This window comes from Pleurodeles waltl, chromosome 4_2, assembly GCF_031143425.1.
Source record: "Pleurodeles waltl isolate 20211129_DDA chromosome 4_2, aPleWal1.hap1.20221129, whole genome shotgun sequence".
Taxonomy (NCBI): domain Eukaryota; kingdom Metazoa; phylum Chordata; class Amphibia; order Caudata; family Salamandridae; genus Pleurodeles; species Pleurodeles waltl.
This window is the reverse complement of record NC_090443.1, coordinates 773,784,143-773,809,860: the sequence shown is the minus strand read 5'-3', so window position 1 is coordinate 773,809,860 and position 25,718 is coordinate 773,784,143. Positions and strand designations below refer to the sequence as shown.

At 46.9% G+C, this 25,718-nt stretch overlaps 1 protein-coding gene across 5 annotated transcripts in view; it reads right to left on the bottom strand.

Moving 5' to 3' along the window:
* CRYZ (crystallin zeta) overlaps positions 1-25,718 on the bottom strand; it is a 124,059-nt gene that overhangs the window by 19,634 nt on the left and 78,707 nt on the right. For all 5 annotated transcript variants that reach the window (XM_069232430.1, XM_069232431.1, XM_069232433.1 and 2 more), the window contains exons 8-9: positions 3,223-3,324; positions 2,230-2,325 (exon numbers count right to left, since the gene is read on the bottom strand). In XM_069232430.1, the coding sequence (XP_069088531.1) occupies positions 2,230-2,325; positions 3,223-3,324 (198 nt within the window). The remainder of the gene's footprint in view (positions 1-2,229; positions 2,326-3,222; positions 3,325-25,718) is intronic.

Here is a 25,718-nt window from a genome sequence, read left to right as displayed (position 1 = left end):
TTGCGCCTTGGTTTTTCCACACGCTTCTTGCGACCCTGTTGACTATTTTGAATGAAACGCTTGATTGTTCGATGATCACGCTTCAGTAGCTTTGCAATTTTAAGAGTGCTGCATCCCTCTGCAAGATATCTCACTATTTTTGACTTTTCTGAGCCTGTCAAGTCCTTCTTTTGACCCATTTTGCCAAAGGAAAGGAAGTTGCCTAATAATTATGCACACCTGATATAGGGTGTTGATGTCATTAGACCACACCCCTTCTCATTACAGAGATGCACATCACCTAATATGCTTAATTGGTAGTAGGCTTTCGAGCCTATACAGCTTGGAGTAAGACAACATGCATAAAGAGGATGATGTGGTCAAAATACTCATTTGCCTAATAATTCTGCACTCCCTGTATGTGTAGTTAGCGTTGTTGGAATGGGCTCTGGCAAACAACTAAGGGGGGTTCTGTTGCAAGACCTAAATGCTTCCCCTCTCCCTAAGAGTTTACAAAACAGGTACTTTCAACAAATGGCCAAGGGGAGCTTTTCACCCACTAAGGAGGTATATTCATGGAGTAGTTTGCTGTATCAGTAAATAGGAGCTAACCACTGGAATATTTCCAAAAATGAAGAAGTCAGAACTGGACTACACCAAATTAAAGGAAACTGTTTTGGTCTCTAACCTGAAATGAGTAACAAGCTCTCAAGCTCACCCCATGTCTCCCCCAGCCACTTTGCGGTTACTGCTCACTATGAAAAGCGTAACCATATCATTTTTTTCTGGCCGTATGTCAGAACAAAGTTCTTGATTTGGGAGTAGTGACGAAGCCCATAAGCAAAATGCTTAGTTTTTGTATGATTCACAAACATTTCCATAAGCATTTTGCACCAGAACTAAACTGCACAGGCTGCAAAATCAAACGTTTATCGCCGCTTTGTGCTCATTCTACAGCTAGTCAAGAGGAAACGTTTTAGCAGTCACGTTATGCCTGTAATATATTTCAACGTGAATTGGGCACAAGGTATGTCTGGGCCTTCAGGACACACTGTCTCAGAACAGCTTTTGAGTACAATTTATTAATACACATTCAAGTTCGCTATTTCCTACACAGATATCTAGCATCTGGAGAAAAAATGTCTGACTAAATATAGAAGGGACTAGAGGCTAGAGGTGCTGGCTACATTATGAGACTAAGGAAATGAGTGGAGTGACAAAGGCACTGTTTATTGTTGAGGCAGATATATATCTTGAAAATAAAGCTTGTATTTACAGTACTTGGTGAAAAAGTAGCCTCATAACTGAGTCCACAATTGCAAGCTTTATGTCTCATGAATTTTAGTCAACCAACAAATCATACTCATTCAGTTCATTTGGTACTATAAAAATGCTAGCCTATCGTAGAAGGAAAAGCACCCCTAGAAGACCAAAAGACTACGCCTTTCCAGAGTCAAAGGCATTTTCACTTCACTTAACGATATTCCCAAAGGTAGCAATTAGTTTTTCTTAATTTACATATGACATTACAAACAAGGAGGTACTATGGGAAACAACCACTCCAAATATCAAACAGTAGGTGACTTTTTCTATCAGAAAGATTCAGCAAAAGCTTTTTTGGTGGAAATTTTCACCAATACTTAAAATATTGAGAAGATGACAAACTTCATAAGTTCCTGAAGTAGTAAAACTTCACTGGTGAAGTTATCATTAGAAACACTGGTAGTAAATATTCACCTGTTTCCAGTTAACCGTACTTTGGAAAAGTGATTACTGAACATTATCCACATCCCATAAGAAAAAAAAATGAATTAAATCCATTAGTCACTGTTTATTTAGCAGCGAGATGCCACTCGAGGGGGTGATCCACACGAATAAGAAAATGTAGCATAACATAACGCGGGATCACCAAATCTGACGAGGGGCATTCAGAAACCTGTTAAAATATAGGGTATCGTTTTTGCATTGGGCACCACAATCTATCACTGACCGTCCCGCCGTACTCATGCTCTTGCTAGGTAATTTAACTGTGGGAGGGAAGGTTAAAGTGTGGCACAAAATCCACCTATACCCCCAATAAAAGGACTGTGGGTGTAAAGTCTGGTGAATTCATTAATGCTCTGCATGTTGTGTTTGTCCAATTCCAGTGATCTAATAACATTCAATCCGAAGCAAATAATCTCCGTAAAAGAAAATGCAATAACGTGGATTTGCCTTTTTGTTGGCATAACCAAGACTGAGTTTTCTTACCTTGGTTTGACTGAAAAGTGAAACACCAGTTATGCTGGTTTCTTTCGCCATGGTGTCCCTGGGGTTTATTTCGATTGAGCCTCTACAACCTACGACCTATTACAGAACACAAAGTTTAAAAAAGAATTTCAATGTTGTGCAAGAAATTGAAAATACTCCATTTTAAATCCCTTACACCTACAGTATTTGCATACAGGAAGAACTCGAGCTACAAAGTTCCATCTCAGAATGCTTAGTAAATCTCAGGGCTTGGCTGCTTTTGTTGAAACTTTTGTTTAACATCAGAGTCTCTGTGACAAAAAACACATTTATTTTGGTCATTCAAATTTCCTCTGAGAATGCCCGATAAAATAGAACTCCTCCCTTCAGATTATATTTGCAGTTGCACAGGCCCAACACAACATGTTTAAGAGACGAACACAAGGTATGCCCTACTCGGTTTACAAATAACTTGAATACTGCAGTCACGGTAACAATTTCAAGAATGACACGAAAGTTCTTCATGGTTAGTCTAGACGGCACGTATTTATTTTCATGAAAGAACTTTCCCAGTCGATAAATGTGAGGATGAGGTACATTTATTAATTGTTTTTTTTTGTAATAGCTGCCCAATCGTACCAGACAAAGGAGGAAGCATGAAGTTCAAACGAGATATCATATAAAGATGACAGAATTTTCTCTCTCCAGCCCACACTATAACAATTTTCCATCTCTGAAGCAATACATTTGATGTTGGTTTCCACAGGCCACAATCTCAACTAATACTCAGCGATTGTGGTAGTCGACATATTTACAGTGTGGCTCAAGCGTGCAACCTCTGCTGCAGGTCTATGCCACGCCCTCCATTGCATGCCTAAGCTGTTGCGTGCCGAAATCACACCCTCCATTGCAGCGTTGACTGTTCTGACACACAAGCAATCCAATTAGTATCATCAACGTAATTGCACAACACAATTGTCAACTACAATCACAGCTGCACAACAAAATACTTACAATCACTCTTCCTCCACTTGACAGAAGTTTTAGATCATTGCTGAGATTAACGTTTGACAACATTTCTATTATCACATTAACCCCTTGCTCACCCGTTGATTCCTGAAAGAAAAAGATAAGATACAGCATTGTATAATTATAAACCAAATTACTTTTAAAATCAAAGTAAACTGATCTGACACATCCTGAAAGATCATCAAAGTCGTTAACTCCTTAACTGACATATGGTCTTAGTTTTAAGTCCTAAAGTCCTAAAAATGTATTTTTTTCCTTATCGTAAGTCACTTTAGTCTGAAAAAAGATAGGAACTAACTTACTTACTTTCAGCTGCCTAATGGGAAGTTAAGCATGCAGTAACATAGCCAATATGACAGGTCACATGCATAAAAACAGGGCGATTGGGTTTGCTAGGACTTTTTTCACTGAGGTTGTTAACATGCCAAAATGGCCACCTGTGCATTATAATGAGAGTGCACGGTGGGCCATTTTGGAAGGGCTTTTCTGTTAAAGAAAAGCCATTTCAAGATAGCTGCCGAGGCACACAGATTTGTCGCGGTAAACTGGGGGCCACTACAGCATTTGTATAATAGGTTGTACTCCTCGTGTGGAGTTGAAAGTTTATGTTCACAATTTGACCCACTTAGGGAGTTTTGGGTGTCATACGAGACCTGCAGAGGTGCTCCAGTCTGGGTTCCAAGCAGCGGTGGTTCCTCCTTTAGGGCAGAGGAGCGTCGCCCCACCTGCTGCAAGTGCAGCAGGCAGCAAATGTAAATTAATAACATGCCGGTTAAGATGACATTACCATGATTTAAGATTGTGCCATTGTTTCAGCGAGGATGGGGGCGGGGCTATTCCTGCTGATTGACAGCAGGAACAGGGATGACTTGACTTGCCTAAAAGCATAAACTGCCATGTTGGATTTGGCCAACCCGACTTGCGCACTTCTGACTGCACTAATCGGAGCCGTTTTAAACAGCCGGGCATAAGGGAGACAGAGACTCGCAGTCTCAAAAGGACACGCTTACATGAAAAGCAGAAAAAGAGACTTGCATCAGGAAAAGCCATTGAGAAAAGCATAGAAAAAACGGGGGGTAAAAAAAAAAAAGAAAAAAAAAATCGGATTGACAGGGCAGAGAGATGTATCCATGAGATAAACAGTGAGAAAGAGAGCATAGAAACGGAGAGAGCGGAAGAGAGAATCCTAAAGCGAGGCAGAGGGATAGAAAGGAGAAAAGCTACTGAGAAAGGAAGGGACACAAGAGAGGAAGAGAGGGAGAGAGTGTGAGAAAAATAATTAAAAAGGGGCAGTGAAGGACAGAGAAGCGAACGGAGGTTGGGAGGGGTGTGAGTGACAAAGGCAAAATAGTTGCGAGGAGGCAGGTTCTGCTGATAAAGGCTGGCGAGGGGTTCTGAGGCAGGGATTTGACAAAGGCTACGCAGTGGGACTCTTCGGAGACCATGGAATGGGCCAGAGCCAGGGCCTGCGCATGCAGTAACAGCGCTGTTCAATTAAGCACACACACAGGAATATGGCACAGTGCGCAACTGCCTCACCGTGCAGCGCGCCCTTTATTAATAGCCTCTCTGGTGTCACCCGCCCTCACGTCTCTTTTGGCTACAATGTTTGAGAGAGCCTGGGTGGCTCTCTACATCCCTCCCAGGTTTTATTTAAAAACAGAGGATGCTTGGAGAAGGAAGAACCATGGTCCCAAAGAAGGCAGAGTGCCGAGAGCTAGAAGGAACAGAGCTAACAGATAGACGAAAGAGAGGGACAAAGGCAAGAAGGACAAATAGAGACATGGACATAGAGGTGTTGCACCTGCGGAATACTGTAATAAAACATAGCAAATCGAGGGCTAACACATAAAGGTGTTCATTATGACCCCAGTGGCGAGTGTTTAAGTGTCAGTAGTACCGCCAACAGGCTGGCGGTACATACCGCCACATTATGAGAATGGCAGATTGGCAGCAGCCAACCCGCCATTTCTCCACTCATACTGCCAAGGCGGTATCAGCCGCCAGGCCGGAGATGTCAATCTCCAGCCCGGCAGCCGGCATAGTACCATCAGAGGCATTTTGAGCCTGCCTACCACCATGGTATTCGTGGCATTAGCAACGCCACGAAAACCATGGCGGTAAGCCCTACCGGTGACAGGGAATTCCTTCCCTGTCACCGGTAGGCGGGTCCCTCTCCCCCCTCCAAACTCCCCCCACCACCCAATCCTCTCACTCCCACCTCACCCCCATACACACACACACCCACAGACATGCACCATGCATACACCCATTCACTCAAACTGGCATATACATATTCATAAAAGCATACTTCCAGACATGCTCGCGCACATTCGCACATTCTTACACACAATCACACTGACATGCAGACCCACACTCACGTCATCATTCTTACATGCATTCACTCACACGCATACACCCACGCTAACACAACACACACACACGCATTCACACACACACTCACAAATTCATACACACAATCAGGCACACACACACGCTACACCCCCCACCACCTCCCCTGTCGGAAGCCCGACTTACCTTATTCTAGGAGGTCTCCCGGCAGGGAACAGGAAGGGGCGCTGCTACCGCCAGCAGAATACCACCAGCATAATATCGCCAGGCCGTATCACAGGTCATGATACGTCTGGTGGCGTTCAACTGGCGTGGCGGTGTTGGGGATAGCAGCGCCAGCTTACCACCGTCCGCCAGTATGATTACTGCTGAATTCCTGCCCTTCTTGTGGCGGAAGTGCGCAAGTGATCATGATATGAAGGACGGATGGTAGCTGCGGTGATGGTATTTTGGCGGCCGTCACCACAGCGGTAGGCGGGTTTTACCACCAATGACAAAATGATGGCCAAAGTCTTTCAATCTCTGGCTAGGAGGTGTACTGGCCCGCAAGTGATACCACTCACTCCGGCCTGTCAGCTCACCGGGCCTCTCCAGGCTCCTCGGAAGCTCAAGATTACAGTGTGGTGTCAATCGATTCACCAGATCACCGTCAGCCACCACCTCTCTTTCTGCATTCCCAAACTCTTCAACTACCTCTCCGCTGGTCCATGCTCTCTCAGGATCCACTCGCTGGAACCAGGATAAATTGCGGGTGACCTGTTGCTCTCCTCTCTAGGCAGTCACCATCATCCCTCTCACTGCCACCACTTTCCACAACTATGGTTCATAGGGGGTCCTGAATTTCCACCCCAGATATCGGTCTTTTACCACCACAGTATCGCCAACGTGGAGATCCAGGAACTGGGTCCTCCTCCTATCACTAGCCTTCGCATTGGTTCTCCGGCGTTTGGCTTGAGCACTTCCCTGATCTAGCTTGTCCGGAACCCACTGGGAATCTGCAGGAATACAATCCTGCTGTGATTTTCTAAACATCAATGCGGCAGGAGCGCATCCGGTGGTGCTGAGGGGTCTGCCGGTATACTCGTAGAAACTGGTGCATGCACCCCTCGAGATCCTCTCCTTGGTCCACACCAATCCTCAGGGCCCTATTTAGGGCGCACATAAAGCTTTCAACACCCCCATTGGCCTGCGGCCAGTAGGGAGTAATCCAGCGGCGGCGCCCCGCCATTTGGCTGAGATAGTCCCGGAACTCCTGCCTCTGAAACGGTGGCCCATTATGTGTCCTCTTCTCCTCCGAGAGGCCAAACAGGGCAAATGTTTTCTCCAACACCGGTTTAACATTTACAAAAATTGCCGAAGCCACCAGCTCCACGATACAAAATCGCTAGTGAGAGTCTAAAAGGACCAAAGTCAGCCTTCTGTCTGGGAAGGAAACTGCCAAAGTCCATGACGACCTTGGACCATGGTCTAACGCTGGGTTCTTCTGTGATGGCCGGCGCTGTGGGCTGGGCAATGATCATACACAGATGGCACCTCCTTACTCTGTCTTCCACAAGGGGGTCTATGCCTGGGAACCACACTTTGCTCCAAAGACAGGCCTTCATCTTAGCAGCCCTTTGGTTACCCTGATAGGTCAGCTCAACCACATAATCCCACAGACAGTGAGGAATCACCAGCTTCTGGCCCCTCAGCAGTATGCCATCGCTCACCATGGACAACTCATTCCTCACCTTCCACACCACCTGCGTGGCGGCACGTTCCTTGGGCTCCTTGTTCCATCAAGGAAATGCTTCCATTCCCGCTCAGTGCTTCCTTCACCCGGCATATGATCCGGTATTTGAGTGACGCTTCAGCTATCTCTGGCAGAGTGAGAGCCACTGGACATGATGCGTGCACCACCATCCTCACAAAGCTTTCGGTATTTTCTTCTTCTTCATCCAGCCGACCTTCGGGTAGAGCAAAGCAAAACACAAATGACGGATGGAATGTGGAACTAATCAAACATTCACCCCGAGTCACAGATCTGGGTTTAATCCATTGTTCATTTGCTCACTATGCCACCCCAGTTTAGACCCAGCCATATGCAAATCAGTCTTGACCCTGTTCCTCATGGGAACAGTCCAGCCTGAACTGCAAGGCCAGGTCCTCCCTGGACCGGAAACAAGCATCCTGGGACCGGTTTCAGGGTTTCACCCTTCATCAGCCAGGATAGCTTGAATCCAGTGGCATAGTGAGCCTGGCTGATACCAGTCTGCCTTAGTATAAGCTTTCACAGCATGTTTGAGCAGCACCCTTGGATAACCTGCGCCCTTATTTCTTCGTGCTGGTTAAGGCCCACGCAAGTGCTCGCCAGCCTCCTTAGTCTAGCATAAAACCTGTCCACTGACTCTGTGTCAGATTGTTGGGCCTGGTGCAGCTTGAACCTCTCCTAATTGTGGTTGAGTTGAGGATCAAAGTATTGGTTCAGGGTGGTCACTGCTGCGTTGAAGTCGTTGGCTGCCCCCATGTTTGGGAGCATGTTGAAGAGTTCATACAGCTCATCTCCTCTCATGTGTAGCATGCGGGACCTTCGCACAGCCCCGTCAGTTTCTCTCGTGGCGCAGAAGTAATTATCCAGTCTGCCAAGCCAGTGGCGCAACCTCGGCACTGCTGTGGCAGGGTCCGCTAGCTGACTGAAAGGGGTCAGTGCTGCCACTGACGAGTGGGCTCCTCCTGCTGATGGTGAAGGCTGTTGGACGCAATGTTGCTCGGATAAACTCATGTTTCTGTGTGTTTCTTTTTCTTTTTTTTTCCTAAACTACGTCTACTGTCCCACTGTTTTCACTCACGTGGCTTGTGTGTTGGGTTAATCCTGTCACTTTATTTCTCCCCCATTCATCACCTTATTTTATTATTATTATTTTATTTTTCCAACAGGCCTCCTTTTTTTTTCTTGTGCCCTGTGAAGTCTCCCCCTTTTCCTGCAGCTCACTGTTGTGGTTGAGCCTTGTTCTGTACTGCCCGGGCATCTGCCTCACATGGCCTGCTTGCCCTCGCTGTGCCTTGTGCCTCCCTCTCACTGCTGTCCAGATGAGGAGGAGAGGGGCAATGGCTGGCCTTACCTCTGCAGATGTTGGGTGCTTGAGGCACGCGCACCACATGCTTCTTCTCTTCAGGGTGGGGTGGGCGCTCCAGGTCTTGTCTTGGGGGCGGGGCAGGGGCCTCTTTACGCGCCGGTCAAGGCCGCAGCCGGCTCCATCATCACAGCACTCCTGCTCGCTGGAGGCATCGGGCGGTGCGTGGGTCTCCGCGCCTTCCTTTCACCAGCGCAGCACTCTGGTGCCTGGCATGGCACCTGCCCGCAGGTAAGGGCACTGCTCCTGGTTGCCAGCTTTTCACAGTGCGCCACTGACGTACACCGTCGGGGAACAGGCTTGCGCATGATGTTTTTGGGCCAGCACTCCACCGGGCGATCCCGCTCTCATCGGCAATGTGGAATGGGCCCGAGCCAGGGCCTGCGCATACAGTAACAGCTCTGTTCAACTAAGCACACACACATTAACATGCACAGTGTGTGACTGCCTCACAGTGCAGTGCGCCCTTTATTAATAGCCTCTCTGGCGTCGCCCGCCCTCACGTCTCTTTTGGCTGCAATGTTTGAGAGAACCCGGGTGGCTCTCTACAGAGACTATGTGCACTCTCTGGTTTGCCCTGTGGTTGATCCCCGTGCTTCTTTGATTTGCACCAATATTTCTCCGCCAGCTCCACCTTTTCTTTCAAGATTTATTTAGTGTATTTAAAAAAAATCCTGTGGTGGGCACAGCCTGCGTTGAAACACAACTCTTGTTTCACGCTGTTTGGGTCAAGCGCTACGGACCTGCAAACCTTAATGTACCTTTAATCTATTACTTGTGAGAAATGCAAAAATATGAAACAGAAAGTTAAGGCAAGCCACATGCTTCCGAAAACTGGATTTTCTAACAGAAAGTTCTGACATGATAACTGTGATAATCTGGCAGCCACACATAAAATAGCTTTTCTAAAGCATAACTGTGGGGGTGTTGAGCTGGTCGGTGCTGTATACTAGTGGAAGGATGAAGTACAATTTTTGTTTGAGGGTTATATTTTAGCTGATGGGCGATATGAACTCTAAAGTAGCATTTTGTTTGTCATGTGTCATCAGTGTAGTGTAGCTGATTGGTTTGTGAGCATGATCCACATTTTGTGGGACGCTGAAGTCTTTTATGGTCAGTGAAATAAGTTTGTGTTGGAGCAATGGGCACCAGAAAGCAGATCAGTTTACTGTGCACTTTATATGAGAAATGCAATGACATTGTTGTTTTGCAGCGGGCCACAGTAGTGCTTGTGTTGTACAATATAGGCACGTATCATCGGCCATTCTTGCATATTACATGACCTTCAAGGTACCATTGATGATGGTAGGACTGCTGGAGGTGGTGGTGGTGGTGGCTTGGGAAATTGCCTGTGAAGCATGAGCTCCTATCATTAAACATTGTGACTGGACTAAATAATTTGGCTGAAGTGGAGAGGAGACAAAATGTCTGAGTCTGTGCCTTACGTATCATCATTGTGATCCCAGTATCAGTTCACAGGCTCTAAGATGCTTCATGCCATACAGGTGTCGTGCCTAGGTCTGTTGTGCTGAGGACCTCAGATATAAAAATAGTGCTACACATATATTCGAATAAATTGTGGGCATGCTTGACCTGATGGTGCTTATCAATGGTGAAATTGGTGAACTGTAATAATGACAGTAATATTTCACATATTTTGTGGGCAGTCGAGGAACAGTAGTGTCCAGATTGTGAGTAATGCTCAAACTAGCACAATATTAATAATTCTTACCATTTTTATTACATTATTATTTTTGCCTGATGTAGCTTGTACAACTGAAGCAACTTGTCTCTATTGGACCCAGCACTCACTCAATCAGCCATGCAAGTACTTACCCACTGATCCAGACATCCATAATGTATTCAATTATCATCCATGCAATCTCCCTTTCGTCCATCCATTCTTTCATTCACTCATTAATTCAGTTACTATGCACTCGGTTACCATCTCATTCCTCCACCCAACCAACCATCTCATTCTCACATTCACCCACTAACATACCCACAGAACCACACACATAAACCTATCAATCAATGAAGAAGGACAAGCATTTTAGGAAGTAGCCAGATTTATTAGTTTTGCCAAGGCATTTTTTACTTCGGTGTCCATGAAATACAGGTCAAAGACAGTTGCTGAATCAACCCCTTCAATTCATCTGTAGGGTGTAATAGGGTGTAGTTGTGATATTTTCCTTATTTTTATATCCCAACACTGCCTTTTCAGAACCGCCCTGTGTTCTATGACCAAGTTCAAAAGCTGCTCCTTTTTAAAATGCACTTAATGCTGACAACGGAATACGAGCTGTCTGGTTAGTGACATTGTGTCTGCAAACAAAGTGCAGTCAGCACCTGCAATTTTGTATTGTATTAGCTTTTACGCCCCACCATTTTCAAATGTCACTAGCTGCCACTGGTTCCAAGCGATTTCTGTGGTTATATAATTTGTTGAGACTATGCAAATCTAAGCTTCATGGTTTATAGTTGTTTTTGTCGCTATTCAGATGCTTCCTCATTTCCACCCTAGTGTATCATGCTGAACTACAACTGTCTGTGGAAAACCTTCCCTCACCTTAAGAAGGATACAGAGGCCACACATACTTGTGGTGATTCAAGAGTACAGAAAGGAGCACAGTCTCCGGTGCTGTCAGGACATCACTGCGCCAGGGGAACACCTGAGCTTGCAACACACTGTTTAAAACCATGTGTTGAGCCAAAGCACATTAGAGCCGATTTGTGGGCAGTTTACAGCCTGCTGCTTCTCTCCAGCCGTTTGAGGATTTATACAAATAGACAATGAGTTAAAAAACTTGCTTTGTGACAAAGCAAAACAAACAAGAAGTCACCTGTTGATACCTTGTTGGGTCGTATTCTTGAGTGTTGGTAAAGTAATTCGTATGTTCTGCATTCTCGTGCCGAGAGATGTCCTTAGAATTAGAATGCGGGAGGAGAGGGAATTCGTAATGGAAACGGGTGGGGTGAAATTATGGACGAGTATGGTGTCGGATGGCATTCGTATGTTCCGCATTCTCGTGCCGATCTTTCGTTCTTATAGAATGTCCTTAGAATTAGAATGCGGGAGGAGTGGGAATTAGTTTATGGAAATGGTTGGGGTGAAATTACGGACGAGTATGGTGTCGGAAGGGGAAGCGGTTTAATCCTGCTGGATATAAAACAAAATCATCTTGAATCTCACCAAGGTGCTTAATTTCAGACCCCTGTCTGCAAAAAGTAGAACTGCAGCTTTTGAACACTATGCTAAGAGGACTATAAGCATACGCATAATACTTTCACCTATATTTAGTTAGCCTGATTACTTTTAACTACAGATAAAATGTTTAATTTTAGTGTTCATATTATATCAAATCACTCTACCGCCTGATATAAATCTTTCTTTTTCTATTATTAGCAGCACTAATCACGTTGTGACATAATTGTTCAGTCACAGTGAATAAGAGGAATATACAATTTTTAGGGTCGAGGGCATGCATACACTCTGGATCATGTTGTAATCTCTCTGTGGGCTTCTAACCGCGCCCATGTCACACCCGTCACTTTCATTAGTTCGTGAGCTTGCCATTTAAAAATCGCTGGGCAGAAGTCAAGCTCTTTGCATGACATGACTGTGTTACATGGATAATTCCACTTTTGCTGGTTACATGGATAATTGTACTTTTGTCAGTAACATGGATAATTGCGCTTTTGACGATGTTTCACTGCGAGAAAACTTCTGTTTCTTTTTCTGTGTGTCCTTCATGCTCATCGCGACCATTGGCTCGCATATGTGAAACCGTTTTCCATTTCATTATTAGTTTATGTGGCAAGAAAAGTCAGTTTAGGAGCTTACAGCTCTAATAGCTTTAACGCGAGCAAACGCGAGACCCGTTGCATTACCTCCCGTCCCTCCCTCGCCTTCCTTTTAACCAATGAGGCCTCCCGCCTCCCCCCTAGACCCTCCCTTCCCCTTTCAAACCCCCCCCCCACCCTTATCCCCTCCTGTTCTTTTGTCTAGCCCACGCTAGACGTATCTCTTTTCCTTTTCTTACCTGCACTGCGGGGCCTGGAGGTCGTCGAAGGAGGCACTCCTCGGGACGCGGAGCTCCGCGAGGAGTGCTACGGCTGGGTCGCGTCTTGGACGAGCAGCATGGCTGCTGGAGAGGCGTGTACTGGGGGCCGGCTGACGGGGTCAGCCGGCCCTCTGTGGCTGGGGCGTTGGTTTCCGGGTTTCCGTGCCGCGGAGCCGCGAGGAACCGAGGAACTTCGATTTTGGGTTGCTTTTCAGGTAGGACGGGCGTTCTGCCCGTGATTTTTATGAAATGTTACAAGGAGGTTGACCTTTTTAGGGATTGGTGGAGCCCTGTTGGGGGAGGACCGGGGTCCTTTATATAGGGTAGATTTTTGGAATGGAAGTCAGTGTTTTTTGATGGTTTACGATGCCTAAAGCTCCAGCAAAGAGAAGTAGGATTGTCTCTTCTTCCTCCTCGGAGGAGGGAGGTGAGGATAGCATTGCTCTTCCTGAGAACCCACAGGTCCCTGACAGGGGTACTCCCCTCATGTCTAGAGAGGAAGTGCAGGATATGATTGAGGTAGCTGTTACCAGGGCACTGCAAGCTGGCGTGGCCAGGTCTGCTCAGCCTAAGCGTGCGCACTCATCGGTAGCAGCAAGGAAATCCTCATCAGAGAGTGAGGATGAGGCCCCATCAACGTCATCTGGGGGGAAATATGTTTCCAGAGAAGAAATGTGGGAAGTGATGGCACATGTTCGGGACAATTTGGGTTTCCCAGTGTTTCAACCTACAACCTCGGATTCTCATTTATTTCCTCAATATCAGACGCCTTCAAAGTTTGCCATGCCTTTCCAGGGACCTGTGAAGGATATGGTGTTTCTTGAGTGGAAGGATGTGGAGAAGGCTCAAGTTCCACGATTCCTTCAGAAACTTTACTTACTTGAGGGTGAGGAGGTTTCGCCTCCTTCAATACGCCTGGACTCTATTTTGGCTACTCTAATTGGCAAAACGGCTGTCAATCCGGAGGATTGTGTGCCTACGGATGCCACAGACCGTAAAGTGGATTCGGGTCTTAAGAGGGCTTTTGCTGCGGAGAATCTGGCGCTGAAGGCAGGGATTTATTCTGCTTATGCGTCACAGTCATTGGTTCAAGACTTTGATAAACTGGCGGTAGCTGTACAGGAAGGGGCGGAATGTTCAGACCTCCTGGCTGGTATGGAGCAGCAGGCCAGATTGTTGGCTGATGTGTCTTCTGATGTGGTCCGTACTTCGGCTCTGGCTTCTGGGTCTTTGATTGGGGCTCGTAGGTCCCTCTGGTTGTGTTCCTGGAAGGCTGATCCAGGGGAGAAGGCGGCCTTGTTGAGACTGCCGTTTGAAGGCCGTAACCTGTTTGGAGAGCAATTGCCGTCCATGCTTTCCAAGGCATTTAAGGAGAGGAAGCATGCCTTACCTTGTAAAGGGGGTTCTTCTTCGGGTAAAGGGTGGAAGAAGCATTCCAGAACTTCTCCTACTAGGGATGCTAAATCCTTTTCATTTAGGAAACGACGTTATCAGCTGCGTTTTTCGCCTAAGAAGTCTGCTCCTGCGACCCGGGGTGGTTTCAAGAAGGGGTCCTGACAATCACAGTGGGCCTGGCAGAGGGCCGGTTGGGGGAAGACTGAGTCACTTTCTTTCAGCTTGGGAGGACAGTGTAAACGATCATTGGGTAATAGACATTGTGACCAATGGTTATGTCATTGATTTTGTTGTGGTTCCTCCAGATTCAGGGGTACGTCCCACACCTCTGCCTTCAGGGGGGTCACGGAGAAGAGCATTGTTGAACGGAGTGCGAGACTTACTGGTCAAAGGGGCCATTTCCCGCGTTCCGCTAGACGAACGGGGTCAGGGCACTTATTCAGTCTTTTTTCTTGTACAGAAGGTTTCAGGGGGATTTCGGCCTGTGCTCAATCTAAAGGAGGTGAATACCTGGATCAGGACAGTGCATTTCCGCATGCTGTCCATTCAGACTATTTTTCCATTGGTCAGACAAGGGGACTTTCTGGTGTCACTGGATCTGCAGGATGCTTACCTACACGTGCCTGTGGCAAAATCCTCTCAAAAGTTCCTGAGGTTTGCTGTGGGTCAGGACCATTTTCAGTTTTGCGTTCTGCCTTTCGGTCTAAAATCTTCTCCTCGGATTTTCACAAAAGTGCTGGCTCCTCTAGTGGCTTTGCTTCATTCAGAAGGGGTGTTTCTGCATCCTTATCTAGACGACATTTTGATTCATGCCCATTCACGAGACCTTTTGCAGAGGCAGGTGGCCCAAGTTCTGGGGGTCCTGCAAAACCACGGGTTTTTGATCAATTGGGAGAAATCAGACTTAGGGGGTCATTCTGACCCTGGCGGCCGGTGACCGCCAGGGTCACCGACCACGGGAGCACCGCCAACAGGCTGGCGGTGCTCCCAAGGGCATTCTGACCGCAGCGGTTCAGCCGCGGCCAGAAAGGGTAAACCGGCGGTCTCCCGCCGGTTTACCACTGCCCTACAGAATCCTCCATGGTGGCGGAGCGCGCTCCGCCGCCATGGGGATTCTGACACCCCCTACCGCCATCCTGTTCCTGGCGGGTCTCCCGCCAGGAACAGGATGGCGGTAGGGGGTGCTGCGGGGCCCCTGGGGGCCCCTGCAGTGCCCATGCCCATGGCATGGGCACTGCAGGGGCCCCCGTAAGAGGGCCCCACAAAGTATTTCAGTGTCTGCAATGCAGACACTGAAATACGCGACGGGTGCAAACTGCACCCGTCGCACATACCCACTCCGCCGGCTCCATTCGGAGCCGGCTTCCTCGTGGGGAGGGGTTTCCCGCTGGGCTGGCGGGCGGCCTCCTGGCGGTCGCCCGCCAGCCCAGCGGGAAAGCCTGAATGGCCTCCGCGGTCTTTCGACCGCGGAGCGGCCATATGGCGGTTCCCGCCAGGCGGGCGGCGACCGCCGCCCGCCGGCATCGGAATCAGGCCCTTAGTGCCGTCCCAGGATCTGGTTTTTCTAGGGGCTCGGTTTCAGACTCTTCTAGGGTTGGTGACTGTGTCCGAAAAAAGGTTGGATGTACTCCAGGCTTTGGTAAAGAAGGTATTGTTACTGTCTGCGCCCCGAGCTCTTCTATGGTTGCGACTGCAGGGTCATTTGACGTCAGTGATATTTCTGGTTGCTTGGGCACGTTTCCATCTCCTGTGCTTAATGACATGGTTCTTGAGAAGGTGGGCTCCAGGGTCCGGTTCTCTGAAGGACAGGGTTCCAGGGTCCGGATTGATTCACAGAGAGTTGCAATGGTGGTTGGATGCAGACCACCTGAGGGTAGGGGTGTCTTTATCGCCTCTGAGACCCGTGGTGGTGACGACGGATGCCAGCCTCTCCGGTTGGGGGGCATGGATGGGGTCAGCTCAGATTCAGGGGTTTTGGTCCCCTCTGGAGGCGAGTCGGTCATCAAATTGGCGCGAATTGCGGGCAATATTCCTGGCTCTGGTCCATTTCCAGGATTCCCTGAGGGGGTTGGCGGTTCTGGTTCGCACAGACAACTTAGTGGCCAAGGCTTATGTCAATCGGCAAGGGGGGACCAGATCGAGGGCTCTGTTCGATCTAGTCAGGGAGATTTTTGTGTGGGCTCAGGAGTGGGTTCCTTCTCTCAGGGCTACGTACATTCGGGGGGTGGTAAATGTTCGGGCGGATCTACTGAGCAGAGTGATTCCTTCCTCTCAACTTTTCTCTCTCCGGAAGTCTCTGTTTCAGCATCTGGTCCGGCTTTGGGGTCTTCCAGTGCTGGATGTGTTTGCGTCAGTAGGGAATGCGAAAGTGGAGCACTTCTGCTCACGGTTTCGGTGTCCCCAAGCATGGGAGGTGGACGGGATGTCATGTCCTTGGCCGCAGGGCCTTTTATATGCGTTCCCTCCGTTTCAACTACTCAGGGCGTTTCTGTTACGAGTGAGGGATCTGGGGTCCAGGGTTATCCTGATGGCGCCACTTTGGCCGAGGGCGAATTGGTTCCCATTGTTGTGGCTGATGGCGGAGGGGAGGATGTGGGCTCTGCCTCTTTGTCCTTCTCCCCTGGAGTTTCCCTGCCTCCCATTGGGGTCATTGAGGAAGTTACACTTGACGGCTTGGAAGTTGAACGGAGGGGGTTGACAGGTCTAGGGGTACCGGTGGCTTTGAGTTCTACCTTGCTGGCTTCAAGGCGACATTCAACTTTGCTTTCTTATGGTAGTCAGTGGAAGGTGTTTTCGTCTTGGTGCTTATGTCGTGAGTTGGATCCTACCTGCGCTTCTCTCTTTGAGGTGATGCAGTTCCTGCAGGACGGTGCTCATTTAGGGTTGTCAGTGGCATCTCGTCGGGTACAGTGGGCGGCTATTCAGGCATTTAGAGGACCGTGGCGTAATCTTCAGGATGAAGGTCGATTGATGCCTAGATTTTTTCAGGGGCTTATTAATTTATTTCCTCGCCCGGTACGTTCTTTTCCTTCATGGGATCTGTCCTTGGTTTTGGATGTGTTGACGGAGGCCCCTTTTGAACCATCGGGGGACTGTGATTTGCGACATCTATCTTTGAGGACGTTCTTTTTGGTCGCCATTACTTCGGCTCGTCGGTTGGGGGAATTGGGGGCATTGGCATGTTCCTTTCCTTTTTGTAAGATTTTTCCCGATAGGGTGGTTCTGGTTCTGGTTCCGGTGCCTTCCTTTATTCCAAAAGTCAATTCTTCGTTCCATTCCAGGCAGGAGGTCATCCTTCCGTCATTTTGTCCGAATCCCTCATCAAGGGAGGAGGTCCGTTTGCATTTGTTGGATGTACGTAGGGTTTTGTTGGAGTATCTACGGGTGGTGGCTCCTTTTCGTAAAGGGGATTCACTGTTTGTTAATTTTGGTCCGGCGCGCAAAGGTGAGAAACCTTCCACGGCTTCCTTGAGTCAGTGGGTTCGATCTTTAATTCTGTTGGCCTATTCCTTGAAAGAGGTGGTTCCTCCTCTAGGGATTCAGGGGAGATCTACCAGAGGCATGGCGGCGACGGTGGCAGAGCTTCAGGGGACTTCGGTGGTGGAGATTTGCAGGGCCGCCACTTGGGCTTCTCCTTCGACGTTTGTGCGTCATTATAGGCTGTCGGACTTGGGTAGTTTGGAGTCGGTGTTAGGTCACCGGGTCTTATCCTCTATGAGATGATGTTTGGGGATGTTCTTGGTGCAGGATATTAAATAAAGGTCTTGCAACTCGATGTCCGTCTCCTGTGTGTTTTTCTTGCTATGTCTCATTGGTTAAAAGGAAGGCGAGGGAGGGACGGGAGGTAATGCTTCCATTTTCTTACGATAATGGCATTACTCCTAGTCCTACTCCCTTGCCTTCCTTTTCCGTTCCCTCCCACCCTCCCGGTACGGACTGTCCGAGTTGCAGCTTGGGCTTGGTTTTTGTACAGGAGGGGATAAGGGTGGGGGGGGGCTTTTGAAAGGGGAAGGGAGGGTCTAGGGGGGAGGCGGGAGGCCTCATTGGTTAAAAGGAAGGCGAGGGAGTAGGACTAGGAGTAATGCCATTATCGTAAGAAAATGGAAGCATTGCAAATGCTTGTTCTTGGTATGCATTAGCACCAAGGAGGTCTCTGGAACCGTGGTGGCCTGCTGGTAGGTCTGTTACTACACGAGCGACCTGGAAGCAAAATAGTTATCCTTTCTCATCCCCACAGAGCGTCAATCATGCTTGGAAAACATACGCAAATACTGCTCTCTTAAAACAGTCCGCATCATTATAAAAGCAGACAATTAACGAAAATTAAAATTTGAGAGAGAAGGCAAAATAAACAAGCAATCATTAGTTAGGCTATCCTTCAGCGGTAAATGGAACTGAAGCTTTTACACATTTATTTATTTGCTCATGGAGTTGTATATAGCAGAGATATTACCAAAGCTGTTGGAGCACTTAGCTCATTACACAAAGCGTATGAATTACATTACCTAGGGATGTCGATACATTTACAAAAGACAAAGAGCATTAAAGTACGGTATAAATTACAAAAGTCATAAATATTGACAAACAGGATGTGGGTAAGTGCCAGATACAGGAAGAAATCCAATGAATATGAGGTACAAAAGTAAGTCTCAAGACAACTATCAGTGTGGAAAGTTAGCTAACCAGGGACCGTATTACTCACAGGGCACATTTTTTTCCTGTTTGCGCCATGAGGTATGCCAGGTGCAAACAAGGAAAGTAAGCCCTGTTACAGTGAATACACTGCCATTAGGGCAGCTGTAAACTCTAGCTGTCCTGGGGGCTGCCCATTCAAGTGAAATACAGAGCATGTTTTACTCTGCAGGCGGCAAACCATCTGCACTTTCGCGGGGAGACAGATGCCTTACAGGCAGTGGGTGCAGTGACTGAATGCATGGCCTGGAGGGAGGAGTTTGGCGACCCTTTTTCTCCCTATACAGAGCGCCGCCGTGTGGGGGTGCATTGCACCGTCAATGTCCCCGACCCCGGACAGCTTCTTTGCCTTTGCTCATCCATCCCTAATACAGCACTTAATACGGCACGGGCACAGATGCAGAGATTTCATGTGCATGGTGCCATGCCCTATTCAAATGATGGAACCCTCTCTCATGATTGTGCTATCAATATTATAGAAGGGATCACATAAGAGTCTGTCATCCCTTCTGTGCTACCACAGGGCCTTTGGTGAACACAAAGTGGCCACACACACACTCACTGTGTGCCATGGGGCACTTTGTGTAATACAGCCCAGGTGTTGAATGGAGAAGAGAGATTATCTAACATGTCTTTAAAAAAGAAGGTGTCACTGGGTACGTCAGTGAGGACACAAAGGCAGCGGGGTATGAGTTCAGGTGAGTTTTATTATTTATTTTTGTGGTGGTTTGGCGTACAAGTTACATATGCTGTACTGTTCAATCGTCTTCTGGCATCGGCTGGACTTCAGTTCTCCTTTCTTTTCCCTCCTTCATCCAGGGCTCCCAGGAGGCACATGTAGGGAAACACAAGATAACGCATCAGTAAGTTCCTTTCCTACTTCTCTGGTTCTTCCCTGTTCTCTGTCTTACTCCTTTTCCGTATTTTCTATCTCGGTTGTCTGGTGGGTTTTCTTTGTTTTCTTTTCCCCTTTGTCTCATATTTCTCTCATCTGTTTTTCATTGCCGGTTCCTGGGATAACCGTCTGTCTTTCTATCTCTCTCTTCACAACTTCCTGTTGTACTGGTTTGTTTGTTTTCCTTGATCCTCTTTGGATATACTTCTTCTCTATCTTTATTAGTCTCTTTGTTCTTTCGCTCTCTCTGACCTCTTTTTATTGCTTTCTGTCTCTCGTATCTCTTTTCGATTGGCTTCTTTTCTATTCTCTTGTTGACCCTTTTCTATGGTTGTGTCGTCCTTGTTTATTCTCTCCCCCCCTTGCTTCCCCTTTATGTCCTTCCCGCTTCCCCTCCCAGCCACCCTTGTTTTTCGCTTAATCCGTACTATGGACGCACCTGGGTTGGCCACGCTTCTCCTGAAATGTGGCTGGAAACTTCGCAGTGCGCCTCATGCGCCTCTGTCGGAGCTGTGGATCCCTCCGGGGCACTTTCCGTCCGTTTCCCGTGGCCGTGTGATTCCTGGATCCTCACTGGTCGCTGAAGCAGCCGTCTGTCTTTTTCTCCCATCACTCCTGCTTCTTCCGCTCTCTCCCCCCTATCAGCCGGGGTTTCCTCTTCAGTTGCCGCTGCCCTGTTATCCCCAGAAGTTCAAGGCGATTGGATGCCACGCTTTCTCTTTCCGGGTTGGTGGCGGCAGCGTCAGCCCCTGCCGCCTCCTTGGACGGGCCTGATAGCATTGGCCCGTCACAGAAGGGCTTTCAGTTCAGATTTTAATTTAGCTGGAAAGATAGTGGTGCATCGGTTCGGATGTAAGGAGTTCCAGACTCTGGTCACACTTCCTGAAAAAGACTGGGCCATTGAAGGTTCCTTTTAAAAGGTCAGGAGTTCTAGCTGCAGAGCTTCAGCATTCCAAGATGGTCTAGCACCATAACATAACTTAAGCATGTCGGACAGGTAATGTAGAAAGCCTTGTGAATGATGCATGCAGTTTTGTGTCTAGCCCTGGATTCAATAGGAAACCAGTAAAGTGTTACAAGAATCAGTGAAATATTAGCATTCATTTCAACCTCAGCTGATAGACCCACATTTTTGAGATCTTGCTCTGGAACGATGCAGCGAATTCCCCAGAGATGACGCAATTGAAAGTGTACTAATCTAGCCATGGTATTGACTTGGAATTGTAAAAGGAGTCTTTGGTCTAGGATGACTCCAAGGGATTTGACACAGTCAATAATAGGTTTGCTGCTGAGGATGTTGAATGAGTCCATCCAGGATTGTAATCATAGTGATGATTTAGATGAGGAAATGTAAAGAAATTCAGTTTTGGAAGATTTCAGGCACATATGATGGAAAGTCATCCAATCTCGAACTGTGTTTAGAATGTAGGCAAGGTGTGAGATGTCACTTAGAGAGAAGACCTTTAAATGCAGATGTGCATCATTGGCTTAATGATGATAAAGAATCACCACATTGTTTATTAAGACTCCAAGGGGTTTGATGTAAAGGTTGAACAAGATCAGGCCAAGGAGAGTTCTTCGCGGAACCACTTTAGTGAAGCTAATTGGTTTTGAGAAGCATGCATCGATTTTTAGCCCCCGTGTAATACCCATGTGGTAGGATTCAAACCATTTGAGGATCACACCCTCAATGCCCATCTAGTTTTTTTGATTGTATCAAGAAGCATGCAGTGTTTTATTGCATTCAAGTCCGCGGACAGGTCAAGAAGAATGAGGATGCAGGAAATGCCTGAATTCAGGGCGCAGTATGCATCATCGACCACCTGAAGCAGTGCTGTTTCAGTGCCGCAACCATGATTGAAACCAACTGGTATTTGTCTAGGAGTTTGTTGTCTTGGATGTGTTGACTCACTAGTTATCGTTTGATGCTGGAAATGGGAGGAACATTGCTGAGAACATTTGTGTCTGCAGAAGATTTTTTGAGGAGTGAGGTTACTTGTCGACTCTTGAGGTAATCCGGACTCACTCCCTAGCTGAGTGGGAGATTCACTAGTTTTGTCCACTAGGGAGGGATGTGTGTGTAAAGGTCTTTTGGCAATTTTGCCAGAAATTGGGTCCACAAAATGATTTGAGGGTTTGGTCTTCATGATGGTTTTCAGTAGTTCTTCCTTCCCAATTATGTCAAAGAGTTGCCAAATGATCTTGGATTTGTATATAGTGTTCATGTTGGATTGGTCATTTGGATGGATAATCAGTGAATATTCCATCAATTTTAATTTAGACTCAAATTTGTTTGATTTTGTGGTTGGGTCATCAAATCTGGACAATAACTGTCCTACACAGCATTTGGAACTGATTAAAACTGCTTAGTCAATATGAAATATAAAATTAGTTGCTTTTGCATCACCAATGTTCCTCTTGTAAAACGATCTTGCATTTAGGAGGAAAGTGAGGTTAGTGGGGGATCACAACTGTCTTCTCTCTCAATATCAGGGCTCTTCTCCCTGTGTACAGAGTCTTATAGAACTAGGGAGCACACTGTGCTGAGCAGGCAACATGCGTACCATATAGTTTTCACCTATATTCACATAGCTTGAATCCTTTTTGCTACAATTAAAAACTTTAGCTGGTCCAAACAATATTTAGCCTGAAGTTTTCCATTTATTGTACCATGGTGGATGTTTAGCATTTATGGTAAACATAAGTAACTCTGTTCCATGTAAATATGGATTTTCCTAGTGCTTTGAACACTAATAATTCTGTAATATAGGGTATTTTGACTTCTCATATTTCATTGTTTTTCCAGAGTAAGCGGTATAAATCAGCGTTTGTGATCTGAGATGGTTTTGCCTCTCATATCCTCAGAGTGCAATTGTGGAATAGCAGTGGGGAACTGCTGGAAATTGTGTATACTATGTGACCAACTACTACATGATCCATAAGCAATAGCTTCTATCTCTAGCAGATCTCTAAATAATATGAGTGCTCAGCAGAGTTGTGTGTGTTGTCCCATAGAGCAGCAGTGAAAAGATACAACCCATTCCATTAGAACACTATTAAACCTACAACTGAGATAGACAATAAAGCCATTCAGTCATGAGTAAGGGGTTGATATGAAGCCTATTCTAGATGTAGGATATGTATTGGAAACAACATGTCTGCCTTAACTGGGAATTATAAAAACATTGCCACACGAATAAGACACACATGCACATCAGCACCAAAAGGGTTAAATGATTGTTGAACCATAAAACTCACTGCTGACCGAATTATGAAAATTTCACTCTATAAGGGCCCGCTATTGTGAGAGGTGTAAATGCTGGTATGTGTAACTCTTATTAAATGGTATTCCAAAAAATGGCCTATGTCGAAATTTAAGTACCAAAAATGAACCGTAAACACTACGTAAAATGATAATTCCCTACCCAACACCACCCTCCTATGCAGAAATTAGACCACCTGACAACTGAAAATTAAGCAACTGCATGCACAAAACTAACACTCACAATTTTACAGTACAACACATTTACAGCATGATCTAGATATTGTGAAAAAGGCAAGTTTATCACAAATAATACTGAAATAATTAATATTTATTTATGAGGATTTGGTGTACTACATGATATGGCTATGGGGCCGTGTTGTCCAGTACACTGACAAATACTGGCTTGGCTCCAATTGGCTTGTTTACTTAAATTTAAGAGCAAACCTGTCTAGCTGTGGCTGCGAGCCACAAGGCTTGGCAAAGAACTAGGTCTGAAGTATTTAACAACACTGAAAAATGAAATAAGAAAGTCACACAACAAGAAAGAGACAACAACAATTTATAAAAATAGAGCATATGTTTATGAATTTTTAGAGTTCTTGATCATCAAAATGCACTGGAGGGTTCCCGAGATATGAATTTTTAAAGCATGAAATAACTTTTACATTAACTGCAAACAAACATTGAACAACAAAAAGTTTGCAAACTTGTGAAAAGTTTGAAAGAGTTAGTCGTGCAACTCTGACCAGAGTTGGGTGACCAATTCAGACAGGGCAGAGATCTAGGAGGCCAATAATGATACTCTGGGCAGTTACCTGGGCGCCAGAGCCTTTTCCAGTCCAGTTCCTAGCTTTTAGGATGCAACTGCCTTAGATGACAATGGAGTGGTCCTGATGCAGGATGAAAAGATGCTCAAGGATGCTCCTGATGCTGTGCGGTCGACGGGGGTAAGTTCCGTGTGAGTCCTTGGTCCACAGGTGAAGAGGGGGGAACTTTGCCACTGAACTTGGGGTCCCACAAAGTTCTCTTTGCCATGGTGGAAGGGCTGCTGCGGCAGGCCTTTGGTTCTTGCGACACAGTGGTCAGGCTGCAAATCTTTGGTGGGGGCTAGTGGCCCTCTTAGGCAACGCATCGGAGAACAGACAAGACCCACGGGTCCGGCAGACATGGGTGCAAATATTGATTATCTCAAATAAGTCTTTTGAAGTGGCCAGTGTCTGGTGACGTCAAAACGTCTGCAGTGGCTACCAACTTGCCGATTTGGGATTTTTTAGCTTTAATGTCCCTGGTGCTGTTCCAGGGGGCCACCCGAATGACCCTTGGAGTCACTGCTTCAATCTGGGACTGGGAATCAAGTTTTCCCCAAGCGAGGAGCCAAGGATACAATCCAAACTTTACTTGCCCAAAGTGCAGCAGGTGCAGTCCTTCCAACGGTGCAGCCTCTTTTTCTGTGTTTTTAACGACAGCGGATTGGTCCTCCTTTAGTCCTTTCTCCAAATCTGCTGTGTACTGAAGTCTAGGAAGCCAGGGGTGCCAAATTTATCCGAGGAAAGTGCCCCATGGGGCAACATGGTCGCTATTCTATGGGCTAGTAGGTCCACTCCTGTTGGGTGATGAAGTTCCAATCTGGGATGGCAGCTGCCTATTGCAGAGTGTAACATTCTTGCCTCTTCCAGGATGGCACGACCCTTCCTTGCTCGCCAGGACATTGGTAGCCCACCCCAGAGGTTCGGCTACCTACGTGCTGCACACATATGGTTAAACTGGTTCAGACACTGAGTTTCCCTCTCTTTCCCCATGTCCAACCTATGTACAGGAACAAAACGTAGCCTGCTCAGGAGTATTATCACAATTTGCCCTTCAAAAGTGGCTTCCCCTTTGAAGCTCGCTTTTTGGGCTAACACCCAAGTGGTCATCCTGTGGGAGGAGGTCACACCTCACTGTGCGGCAACTGCCTTTGTTCCTGAGCTTGGGAGTTGTTCATAAGTCTCCCCACACGGTCAGAAAGCTGTCTGTGTGTTAGGGCCCTTGTGAGGCCACTAGCTGGGGCTCAGAGTGGCAAATTTCTATGTTACTTAACTTTAAAAGTGACCTAAATGTTGATTTGACCATCAAGTCACAATTAAAGCCACGATTAATTTGATACCTTACAGTCCCCAGCTAGGTAGTCCCATTCAGGAGTTAGCCTGGCTTCGCGTGCCAACCGGTAACCCTGTGTTAGCAAATGGGGCTATTAACTTTATCCACAGAAAAAAATTACAATTTGGAAGAAGCGGTGGAAGGACCGGAGATGTTGGGCCCAAAAGACTGCGGAGGGAGGGGTGCCCGTCGGACCCTGACTGCCCAAATGGCCCTCATATTGGCAGTGGCCTATCCTGAGGTGGGCGGGCGTTTGAGGGCAGCACAGCAGCCATAAGGGAGTAAGTACTGACTGTTTCCTGGTACTTGGCTTAGGTTCTATGGTGTTTGCTGTCTCACTGTAGCTTCTGTTACAATGTAGTAGATGACGAATGTCTGTAGACTAGTGGGAATCAGCTGGTACCACCTGGCCAATGTATGAGATTTGGATCTGACTTCATGGTTAGCTATGTGTACGTTTTTTACTCTTGTAGCAAGACGTCATTCTGACTGTATGTGGAGATACTCAAAGGTCAGTGCCACACGTGTTGCACCATCCTGCCATTCCTATGGATGTGAGCTGGTGT